The sequence below is a fragment of the Tachysurus vachellii genome, chromosome 2 (genome assembly GCF_030014155.1).
Source record: "Tachysurus vachellii isolate PV-2020 chromosome 2, HZAU_Pvac_v1, whole genome shotgun sequence".
Lineage (NCBI taxonomy): Eukaryota > Metazoa > Chordata > Actinopteri > Siluriformes > Bagridae > Tachysurus > Tachysurus vachellii.
The window spans coordinates 13,624,245-13,636,247 of record NC_083461.1 but is presented as its reverse complement, the minus strand read 5'-3'; the positions used below and the strand labels follow the sequence as shown (position 1 = coordinate 13,636,247).

Genomic DNA, 12,003 nt, shown 5'->3' with positions numbered 1-12,003 from the left:
AGTTATATGAATAAGGTCATAAGGAGCATCATAGGTAATTACAACTACGCAGATTATATCCACACAATTGCATTCATACAACATCTCTGTAATCAACAAATTAATATTGATTAACTGACAGTTTGGATACAAAATGGGCATAGGTTTTGCTTATTTATGTTTTGTTAGTTATATTATTGAAAACTGTATTATTACATGTCTGATGCTGAGGTCAGTCTACTGTGTTAACGGATTTGAAATGTGTAAGTAGGTCATTGTGGTTGACATAAATAAGAACAGCAAGACATTTTTATTTAACTTTTTTGCATTGCATAAATAAGGCCCAGAAATTGAATTGTTTCTATTCAGATTAGGAATTCTTCTTGTATTTTTGTATTCCAGTATCACTGCATGTCTCTCATTTCGTATAGATTACCTGAGAAAAAAGACCACTAGTGGAAAAGCTACCACTGTTGTAGATGGTGAATGTCTGAGCTGAGCCCCAGGAAGATTACATATTTATATCTAGCTTACCTTAAGTTACATCTACATCCGCCGCCTAAAGAATATTCATTCTTTTAACAGAAGTTTGAGTGTTTTATTTGTGCGTCTGTGTACATTTAACATTTCTGCCCACATTTTAAAATTCAAGCACAGAGCCATCTAAACAGTTTATTTGGTTACAAATATAATTATCTCGTATTCAACACCCTCATAATTCTCTTTTTCCTTCACCCAGTGCCAGATGACCTGACGCCAGAGGAGAAGCAGGAGCTGGAGAATATACGGCGCCGAAAGCAGGAGCTGCTTGAGGACATCCAGGTGAGGATTCTCTTTACCTGTTTTAAAGTATTTTCTGCAACATGAAGCTTTAAGTACGCTGAGAGAAGGAGTAGACTCTTCTGATCTTATTTGCACTTGTGACCTCTCTCCTAGTAGCCCACTCTTCCCTTGCATTTGGGAAGGATCCATAGAGATATGGATATGGATCTTTTCTCAGCTCCAGTGGCCACATTTACATCTTATTTTGCAGCTGGTGTTGCTAATTAAAATACTTTTCTTATTTTTATTACATGTAAGCAGTAAGTACTAACCTAGCTTGGGACTAAGTCTTGTTCATTCTAGACATAAACGCTCCTGTTACAAATCTTTGCTTTGTATTAAAGAGATTTAGCTTTTGCTTTGTATTAAAATGCCAGATGCCAGTTCAGATTTTCTGAGTTAATATCACAAGTTCCGCAAGTGTGTACTTTTTGCAAACGAAAACCTGTGGCACTTCCAGGTTAAAGTGGGTGGAACACATCCATCACTCAGAAAATGACAGTATGAGCTGAGATCTTGAGAGGAACATGTATGGAGGAGATGGTGTTGCAAATTCAGTTACTCACATTATCCTCACATTACCCTCTACCAATGCTGATCATTAATCCTTCTCCTGCTTAGATTATTTCGCTTGATCAGTTGTGGAAAATGTTAATAGAATGTTTGCATATATTTTAAATTCAGCTTGCATGAACATTATTTAATTGCCACTTTGCACTGAAATTTATTCTTCCATACACAAGCTGAATAGGAAAGTGACATCCCTGACCATAAATATTATTAAACCTGGATTCTGGAATTCAGAATGAATGTTCATAATTCTTCAACGCATTTATTAATTGGAAACACTTTCTGCTTTAAGATTGCTTTGTTTTTCACCACATATAGTCAACTCTGACCTTTAAGCTGTTGCTTGCACTTTCCCTTTTTTTATCTCCTTTTTTAAACTGTTGCCACAATATTGCCTTTATGCAACTACACATTTCTGTCTTCCTGGCATCAATTGTATTTATTGCAAATGTTTTAGCTGATAGAGTTTTAAAGATCGTGTAGTTTTTAAGAGTTGTCAGGGAAACGTATCACATGAAAGTCTTGTGATGAGCTATATATGGTTAGATTATTTCTCAGTACTGTCAGTGATGATATTGTTCAGTGTAACACTGCTAGCTTTGTGTATGTTGATCTGACATTTAAATGGTTTATTGTGAAGTAAAAACATTTATCAATGGGGTTAGGTCAGACCTTCAGGCTGATCGTTTACAGACTAAAGTTAGAACTTTACATGGTCTTAACTGGAAAGCCTTGTGATGTGATTTTGTTTGGCCGGGTCATGCGAAGTCATGGGAACGTCACCTTCACATGAAGTACGCTGCATTTACTGCAGCAAAGTATTAGAGTTATGTGTATTAGAGTTAATGGCAATATAGATCATTATGTATCGTCCTAGCTAATGAATCATGCTAGCAATGCGGTTTTTGTCCTTAATATTGAATATACTTAAATGTACAGCCTTTTTTTCCTGTATTAGTTCATTAATCATAAAGACAGGACTCCTATTTACAGTATGCTCATATGAAGGTTCTTTCTTTCCCTGCCACTCATTAGAGATCTAAATCTACATCTGGATTTCTGTAAAGCTGCTTTCTGACAGCTTGTTAACAAAAGCGCTACACAAATAAAATGTAATGTGTTTCTTGTACGTTGTTTTCTTGGGAAGACAGAGCAGAGGACTTGACCCAGTTTATCTCTGTGGCATTCAACATATCTTTGGGATAGTAAGACAAGCTGAAGGGTGAGCAATAGAGAAGGAAAATGGTAGCATAAAGTTGTGAAGACAGATGGACAAATGCAAATAGACTGCTCATTGTTGCCATTCTTCTACACTCATCGCCTAGCAACTCTGACACAATGCATTGTTAACCTGCTCTTTTTTTTGTTCCGTCTCAGCAATGTTAGTCCTTTCCTTCAGCAATTATGTCTGCTTATCTTCTTCTACCAGAGCAAAACACTGAAACGTTCAGCTTGGTCAGCTGCCCCTGTATAATTGATCACTGATTCTCCTTGAAGCAGAGAGTGATGTTGATGAGGCCTGCATCATTTTCCCCCTGACTTGCAAGCTTGTTTGTATCTTTTTAATTTTTTTTATTTCTTATTTGACTTCTTCCACAGTGTCATATGTGACCTTTGAAAGACACACAGACACACACTAACATTTGCCAATGCACTTTCCCCTCCTTCTTTGTGTGTGTGTGTTGCTGGTTATTTATCTGTCTGATCTGCTGGAAGGTGATGAATTGCTAATGCAGTACAGTTATATGATGGTGGCTACAAACAAATGGCTGCAATCTCCTAAACCTACACAAGTGCACATTCAGGTGATATTTCCTTGTGTTTGTTAGTGGGTGTCCTGAAACCCTGGGGTTTTGTGGATGACTTACAGATGGAGGGGGAGCAACATAACTCTGAGGCCTTTGCCCTTCCCAGCAGCTACTGTATCACCAACTACTCATTAGAGATGAAAGCATTACTCAGGATTACATTTCTCATTTGTACATTCTTTCTCATGCACCTCATTTTTTTTCAGTCCTTTATGTCTCTCACTAGCCTACTTGTTCATGCCATTCATATCTCATGCTTGGGGCAGACTAAAGCCCATATGCTGAAATGTCTGAATAATAATGAAGTCATGGTCGCAGTAGATTGATACCTTTCCAGCCTTCATTTTTAAATATAAGAACATGAGCTTGACTTCCATGTTTGTCATCACTTGCTTCGTTCTCTCCTTTCTCTTCTCTCACTTTTAGAGACTCAAGGATGAGATAGCAGAGGTGACGAATGAGATTGAGAACCTGGGGTCCACTGAAGAAAGGTGTGTGTGCGCGTGTGCGTCTTTCCCTAAAACACTGGGCATGATAGACATTTAAGTAATAGATCAAAGAGCAAGACGAGATCAACGAGATTAAATATACTCTGTACTTCATTTTGTAACTTTAGCCATGTGATATGAACATGCATAGATACATTGCAGGTTATAATGGCTCCTCAGGTCAGTGAGCTACAAGTGAACTATGATCCCAAAGGATTTAGTGAATGTTGAAGCACTAGACTTCATCATAAAGTTTGCTGTTAGGTTTGGAGATTGTTGGCTAATGTCCAGTTCATGAGACTTTGTTATATTTGCTTGCTCATTCCGTAGGTTGTTTGTTGAAACATTGTAGGGCCAATGTGTCCAAAATTGAAGACATTTTGTGACATTTTTGTAATAACCAATGATTTAAAAAGCATTCTTATTTTTTATTTTTACAGTAGTGTTTTTTTTTTCCTTTTTTTTTTTTTTTTAAATTTGCACTTACTTGGAGTTTGACACAGAATTTTAATAGTGAAATTGTGATTCTCAAGGAACTGAATTTTGCTGAATCCCCCTTATGCTTCTGGCTTCTGTTCTTATTTCTCCTTTGCCTTTCCTTTTTCTTTATTAAGTGTCATCTTCTAGTAATATAGTAGCTGATGCATTGAGGATGAAAACCTCTCTTAATTTATAACGCAGTGCCCTCTGCGCAGTGGGAATTCTCCCAATCTGCTAATGCACTGAGATCCTGAGGTTATTAATGATGCCATTAGGATGCTGTTACATGCATAGTGTGTTAAGAAGCTGCATTCTTTAACAGGCTCATATTACCATGCCTCTCTGGTCTTTTATTTTCTTAAAATCAACAGAATGCATCACTGATTCAGCTTGGATGATTTTTATTTTCACAGGAAAAATATGCAAAGGAATAAACAGGTGGCCATGGGCCGAAAGAAATTCAACATGGATCCCAAAAAGGTATACAGTGTGTCTGTGTTTTTATTGACTTCTATTTATTGTATTTACCTTGGACTCTGTGATGGTCTTTTTGCATTTAATTGCCTTTCCATATGTATAGTTAGTATAATTAGCACTTGTATTTTAAAACATGTACATTTTTGTTTGCATCTGTATTTCTTCAACTTTTTATCCTCTATTTTATTATTACATCATTCAAATATTTGTTCAGACTACATACACATACACAATTGAAATAGAGGAGAAAAATATCCTAATAACGTAACATAATATCCTGAAATCACATTTGTTAAGTATTGCATTAATAGAGTGTTAGGGCTGTTGTACCCCCCATCAGGACACATGGAAAGTTGACTTTGCTGTTTATTCCCAGGGGATCCAGTTCCTCATAGAGAACGACCTGCTGAAGAATACCTGTGAGGATATCGCTCAGTTCCTCTATAAGGGTGAGGGCCTCAACAAGACGGCCATTGGAGATTATCTAGGTGAAAGGTGAGAATGACACGTTTTCTCGACTGAATTGATGTGGTTGTGTAATACAGAACTGCTGTCAGTCTCCCACTGTTGAGACTTATTTTCAGGCTTTCAGCTTAATTAGTCCTCTTTAATGCCATAGCCTTAGAACCATTTCTGTAATTCTGTAATTCTTAATGATGTCCACACACCTCTGCACTGTTATAGCCTTTATATTTATTCACTGTGTGCCTTTATATTTATTCACTGTACTCCTGTATGTCCACACATCTCTGCACTGTTATAGCCTTTATATTTATTCACTGTGTGCCTTTATATTTATTCACTATACTCCTGTATGTCCACACATCTCTGCACTGTTATAGCCTTTATATTTATTCACTGTATATGCTTTTATATATACCACTTGCTGTAAATATGCTAGATATTTATCTGCACTTTTGCAGGACTGCTACATTTTGCATTCTGGTAGATGCCAAACTGCATTTTGTTGCTGTGTACCTGTACAATGCAATGACAATAAAGTTGTTTCTCTCTATCTATCCATCTATCTATCTGCTCCTTGATATCGTAAAGTTAAAATTATTTAAGTAAAATCTTCTTGAAAGTAATTAACATCTATTATTGGAGTAATCTTTTAAATCATGTCCTTCATCCTATTGCTTCCAGAGATGAATTCAATATTAAGATTCTTCATGCTTTTGTGGAGCTTCATGAATTTACGGATCTCAACCTGGTCCAAGCACTCCGGTAAAGTAGGAAAACCTAGGGATGATGATCATACACAATGCCATTTTTGTTGCTTTGCTATTGTAATAATCTTGTTTTTTTCTATTTTCTGTCATTGTACCATGAAGACAATTCTTGTGGAGTTTCCGGTTACCTGGTGAAGCCCAGAAGATAGACCGCATGATGGAGGCTTTTGCACAGCGTTACTGTCAGTGCAACACAGGTGTCTTTCAGTCCACAGGCAAGTCTATGCTTGTTTCATTGCAATGCTAATATTTAATTCTGCAAAAGCTAATTTGACCTTTTCCTGCCTACTCACAGTTACTCATCCATGATCTTTTGGCTAATCTTCTTAGTGAGACTGAAGTGCTTACATATCTAAAAAAATAAAAATAAAGATTGCTTTTTTTTTTCTCTGCAGATACTTGCTATGTTCTTTCATTTGCCGTCATCATGTTGAATACAAGCCTACACAACCCTAATGTAAAGGACAAGCCTTCAGCTGAGCGCTTCATAGCCATGAACAGAGGCATCAATGATGGGGGAGACCTACCAGAGGACTTGCTCAGGGTCAGATTTCATGGTTTATGTGTCACACAGAGTGTGTGCATGTGCGTGCGTGCGTGTGTGTGTGTGTTAGTACAATTATGTTAAGGCTTCTTTAATGCATGTCCATATCTACAGAACCTTTATGAAAGCATCAAGAATGAGCCCTTTAAGATACCAGAAGACGATGGCAATGACCTAACACACACATTCTTTAATCCAGACCGTGAGGGCTGGTTGCTGAAATTGGGTGAGTGGCATATTTTACTCTTTTTTTTTTTTTTTTTCACATTTCTTTTAATAAGGTTGTTGTTTTACATGTGTTAAATTAAATGTTCTATAAATCCACACTGATGTTTTATTCTTATTTTACAACATGACACAATCATGCCAACACTGTACATGGTAGTGTCAGATGAGCCTTTGTCTCCTACAAAGTGATGACACACGATATATGTAGAAGTCAATAAAATAATAACATTACTGAATATGAACATTAATGTCCTAAAGGACCGTAGGCATTTGGCTAGTTATTTCTGTTTGTTTAGGTTGCCATCTGGTGGAGAGTTATAGAAGTGAAAATATTGTAATTGCAGTGATTTTAATACTTTTTTTGGTTATTTTTTGTGATTTTTATTACACTTTTTCTTTTTTCCACTTTATTCTATTTTCATGTTCACTTTCTACAGGAGGTATGTACACCGGTTCTTCCCATTAGCCAATATGCTGTGCTTCTGGGTGCTTTATGTGGTGTGCTTTGCTCTCATTATTTACTTTTTGGTCCATTAGATTTTTTTTTAAACCGATATTTCATTGGAAAAATGAAATGGTTTTATGTTTCTTATTAGTTTCATAATGCTGAGCTATGCTGGAATGTGGCATTTCCTGCACATTGCTACATTGCTTGCAATGTGTGAAGCCCCATAATGCTACTGCGTGAACTTGGAGTTTAGCCATAAGCCTTTAATCCTGGATGCTGCAGGTTTCTTTATTCTTTGCTCATGATTGCAATTTCTGTAACATAATGAAAGCTTAATCGTGCGCATCAGAGAGGTTTTATCAAAGGTTGCCTTACATGTTCTGCAGTTTATTTTGTTTAGTTGCCACAGATCTGCATAAAGGCATAAAGGCAGATCTGGCTTTGATTCTTCCAAATTAACACAGTTCTGCTGAGAACCAGAAACACTTATTTTTTGTTTAGAGTATAATACTTATTATTGTTTCCTTCTAAGGAAAGCTCCATGCTTGGATTCTGCTATATATAACTACATTACCACATAATACTTAAAAATCCATTTTAAGACATTTTAAACATGCGAAAGACATTAAGATAAAGCAAAGTAAGAAAACCTCCTTGTGTTGTGATGGACATATAGCTGGTATCTTACTTTATAATTTATTAGAGTCCTCTCTGCATTTCTTTTGTCATTTACATTTGATTACTTACTTTTTATCCATTTTGTGGGATTCTTTTACATTTTGGTAACGAGTAAACCCATTACTTGCCTATGCACTAATGTAACTTAACCATGCACATGTCTGCCCGCTGCAGTGCTCCAAACCTCATCCTGCTTTATTTCTTTTTTGCCGTCGTCTCGTCCGCTCTCTTGGCTGTTAACCCAGTTCTCACTATCAGCATTCGGTTATACATTTTTTCACTGGGCTGTCTTTCCATTTTACAGGGGGACGGGTCAAAACATGGAAAAGAAGGTGGTTTATCTTGACAGATAACTGCCTTTATTACTTTGAATACACAACTGTAAGTAACCCATAATTTGGGGGTTCATTTGTGTTTGATATGTTCAATTTGTAAAATCTTCTTTGGTGAGCAACCAATTATATGGCCATGCACTAATGAAACATAACCATGCAGATGGTTGAGCATGTTTTATTTCTGAATCATTATTAACTTTGTTTAGGATAAAGAGCCAAGAGGGATTATACCCCTGGAAAATCTGAGCATCAGAGAAGTGGAGGATTCAAAGAAACCAGTATGTTCTCCTTTTCTTCACTATATTTCTATACATGGTATAATGTGTCTGTATGCATGCATGCACATTAATTGTTTCAATAACTGTCTTCACAGAACTGCTTTGAGCTCTTCATCCCAGACAATAAGGATCAAGTGATCAAGGCCTGCAAGACTGAGGCAGATGGTCGAGTGGTCGAGGGAAACCACACATTCTACAGAATCTCAGCCCCAACCATTGAAGAAAAAGAGGAATGGATCAGCAGTATTAAGTTAGTGGTCATCCAAGTTCATTGATTATATGCACACTATATAATACATATATTTGTATGTATTGTATGTATGGACAGGTTGATGGCTAATTTTGCTGGTACCTGTGACCAGTGACAATAAAGGGCTACTACTACATATAATGTAACTTTGGATTTAATGGAAAAGGAGGGTGTAGGCATAATTAGAATACATTTATTTATGTGATTTAGTGATTTAAGCATGTGAGATTAAGTATTATTATTAGTATTAAGTGTACAAAAGTGCCAAAGTATTGTAACAGAATTTTTTCTCCTGTCTCCAGAGCTGCCATCAGCAGGGACCCCTTCTATGAAATGCTTGCAGCCAGGAAGAAGAAGGTGTCCTCTATAAAGAGGCAGTAGATTTTCCTGATTCCTGAAGGCTAAGTGAAGGACACCCAAGAAAGAAATGACCTGTGATTTTGCAAGTGGACAAATGAAACCTAGAAGCCATAACTGTGGACTGGACCAGTCCTACTCAGGAATGCTCTGGTGTTTTCATGTGGAAATGGTTAACTTCACTGGGAGTTTTGTGAGCCTTGTGTGACACTGCTTTTGACTTTGATTTACTTTATTATGCTTTTTGAATAAACATGCATACATACTCATTCAGGGATTTGTATGTATTGAAGGATTATAGCATTGGACAGAGGCTCTTAAACTGCAAATGTTACAAAATAATGTGTAAATTTATTATGTATAGCCTGTGTCACTCTATGAACATTTTAAATCAGCAGGTCTGACTCTACAAGGCAACTGATGTAAAAGCTGCTGACAAATATGTATTTCAGATTTTGTTTTTATTTGTTTGATACATGTACAGACAGCAGGATAAGTATATTATCTGCACGTTCTCCTGAATATTTCATAAGCTGTGTTTCTTGATCAGCTTCCATAATGACATTCATGTGGCTTTTTACATGTTTGTAATAATTTTCTTTGTATTGTCTGCTGTTATATTTTGTCTGCTTCTTGAAATGAAGATATTTGCATGTCTCATTTCCAAAGCTATTTTTATATGCCTTAATGACTGAAGCAGTGGATTGTTTTTATACTGATTTGTTCAGTCTTTTGTTCATAACAATGAAAGTGGCCTTACATCCTGTAATGTACAGTGTAAAGAAGACATATTTTCTGTTTTCTTTTTTTTCTTCTCTATATTACCTTGGGGCTTTTGTATTTGTTTGACCTGATCCAGTGATACACTTAAAGTAGGTTTGGCATTTTTGTCCCTCTTGGCTTGTGCATCATCTTTGTGCAACAGCACGGCCTGTTGTATGTTTTTTCTTAGTTAATGTGGGAGAACAATTTTACATTTTAAATATTAAAATGGAGTAGTAATAATAATAATGATGGTGAGGATGGGTTGCTTTACTAAAATAGTTCGGAATGCAAGAGATTTCAGTATTTAACTTGTTTCTTTATTGAAGTGCACAGAAATATTAGAGGAGGCAATGTCAATGTATCACTTCTGTATATACTTTAAAAGTTGTATTTTTGTCTGAATGTGTTTGTATAAAAATATGGTTTTGAGAAGACCTTTATCATTTAGATTTTTTTGCAATTGCCATGTAGTCTTGAGTCTTGAAATAAAACTCTAAATCAAATGAACTAAAAAATATTTTATCATGTCAGAAATCCAGACACAATAAAATGTTTTTGGTCGTCTGGTTTTGTATTGAATGTTTAGGGCATTAGCCTAGTTTTTAATCACATGGAAATTATATCTTCTAGGAAGGAATATTTATATTGTACATTAAAACGCAGCTTTTTGAACCGTTTTCTTCGCTTAGTTAATGATCTTGCCATGTAACAAAGTGTATTGCCTGCTTAGTTATAGTATTAAAAAATTACTGCTGTGAAAGGGTTTTAGCAAAATTCAAATCTGCACCTGAAATTTCGTTTTATTTGCTTGTGAGGCAGTTTCGTGTTTGTTATTTGCAATATTAGCAATAAATATTATTTATAAATAAAGTAAAATTTCTTACAAAAGAAATTGCTCTGTTCACCATCACAACAATAACAAAAATGCAAAATCGCTTACTTAAATGTTCACAACTGCACTGTCTGCATTTTCTGGAAAATCCTATACATACTGTACAGTGACCGTTATAACGGTTAATATTCCTGAGGCTTAGGCAAAGCAGTCGGTTAAATCTAGTTCGTTAAACATGTTGGCATGTATTTAATGCAAACCTGGGCAGAAAATATGGATAAGGAAGACAAAAGAGTAGAAGTTTTGGAATTTTTTAAACAATATACAAAACATTTTTGTTTGAAACTTCAGTTTGTGAATGCAATGGCGAATGTGGTTAATTTGAGCTTTTTGAAGTTTAGCCAGATAAACTCGTTAGTAGTTACATGTAGACGCTAAATCATATTGTATTGCCTTTAAAAGTTATTCATTCAATGCACATAAAGATGACATGAAGAAGATGCACTTAGGGCCAGACGTGTCTCTTCAAGCGTACATGCTGAGAATTGAGGGCAAAAGAAAGACTTTCCTCCTGCTACCTGAGATTACAAACTCCTTTGAGAAAACTGCATAAACACAGTATAACTGTGATACATGCACTATGTAATCATCCCAATCCCAGAAATAACACTAGTTCAAACACTATTGTACCTCATGGAGTTCCTTCTGGTTCCTGAAAACATTCCACCTGACTCCAGCAAAAAACTCCATGAGCTTTAATTGGTTTTTGCCTGTGTATGGGCCTTTGGAAGTTCCATGGTTAAGGATCAGATCCTCTTCTGATTAATGGCATAGCTTTTTATTTGAGTTTTTTGTTCTTATTGATCTCTTCATATTTATTTGGAAATGTAATAAAAGTTATAATGCTTTCTTTTATTTAGCTAATTGATTACTATCTGGAATTCAGCAAATGGTGGGTCAGTGAGTTCAAGACCATCAAGTTTCCATCAGAGGGCACAGTTTTTGACTATTTCATTCACAGACAGCAGAAAAATATCTAAATTCACTCTGGATCCAGATATCTTACTGCAGGTTAATGATATGTTTCTCAGTCTATACTACAATAGACAAGAAACAAAGAAACAAACAAAAAAAAACAATTTTAAATGATTCCCACACAGGCCTCCTTGGTTCACACTGCTGAGACCATTTGTGTACCTTATTTCATCTCTAATAGAGAGAAAAAGGCCAGTGATGTTGGTAGAAAAGGCTGGTAGTGGAAAGTCAGCTCATGGGAGACAAATTGCACAGCCTTAGCACAGATCAGTATATGATTCAATCTGTACCTTTTAACTTCTACACTACTACAATGCTCCAAGGTGTGCATACCTCTAATTATGTTGGCTTTGTAGAAGCCAACATTCTGATTTCCTTTATAAGCTTATTATTATTA

The 12,003-nt window shown here is 35.9% G+C and overlaps 1 protein-coding gene across 4 annotated transcripts in view; it reads left to right on the top strand.

The window, feature by feature from the left end:
* The window catches only part of cyth1b (cytohesin 1b), a 36,955-nt gene extending 26,539 nt beyond the window's left edge, over positions 1-10,416 (top strand). For 2 of the 4 annotated variants that reach the window (XM_060857489.1, XM_060857497.1), the window contains exons 2-13: positions 719-801; positions 3,606-3,670; positions 4,561-4,627; positions 5,001-5,119; positions 5,771-5,851; positions 5,959-6,071; positions 6,252-6,400; positions 6,515-6,627; positions 8,057-8,135; positions 8,296-8,367; positions 8,463-8,617; positions 8,920-10,416. In XM_060857489.1, the coding sequence (XP_060713472.1) occupies positions 719-801; positions 3,606-3,670; positions 4,561-4,627; positions 5,001-5,119; positions 5,771-5,851; positions 5,959-6,071; positions 6,252-6,400; positions 6,515-6,627; positions 8,057-8,135; positions 8,296-8,367; positions 8,463-8,617; positions 8,920-8,998 (1,175 nt within the window). In that variant the 3' untranslated portion in view covers positions 8,999-10,416. The remainder of the gene's footprint in view (positions 1-718; positions 802-3,605; positions 3,671-4,560; positions 4,628-5,000; positions 5,120-5,770; positions 5,852-5,958; positions 6,072-6,251; positions 6,401-6,514; positions 6,628-8,056; positions 8,136-8,295; positions 8,368-8,462; positions 8,618-8,919) is intronic. The other 2 variants (XM_060857473.1, XM_060857480.1) reach the window with 1 other exon arrangement.
* Positions 10,417-12,003: the final 1,587 nt, after the last annotated feature.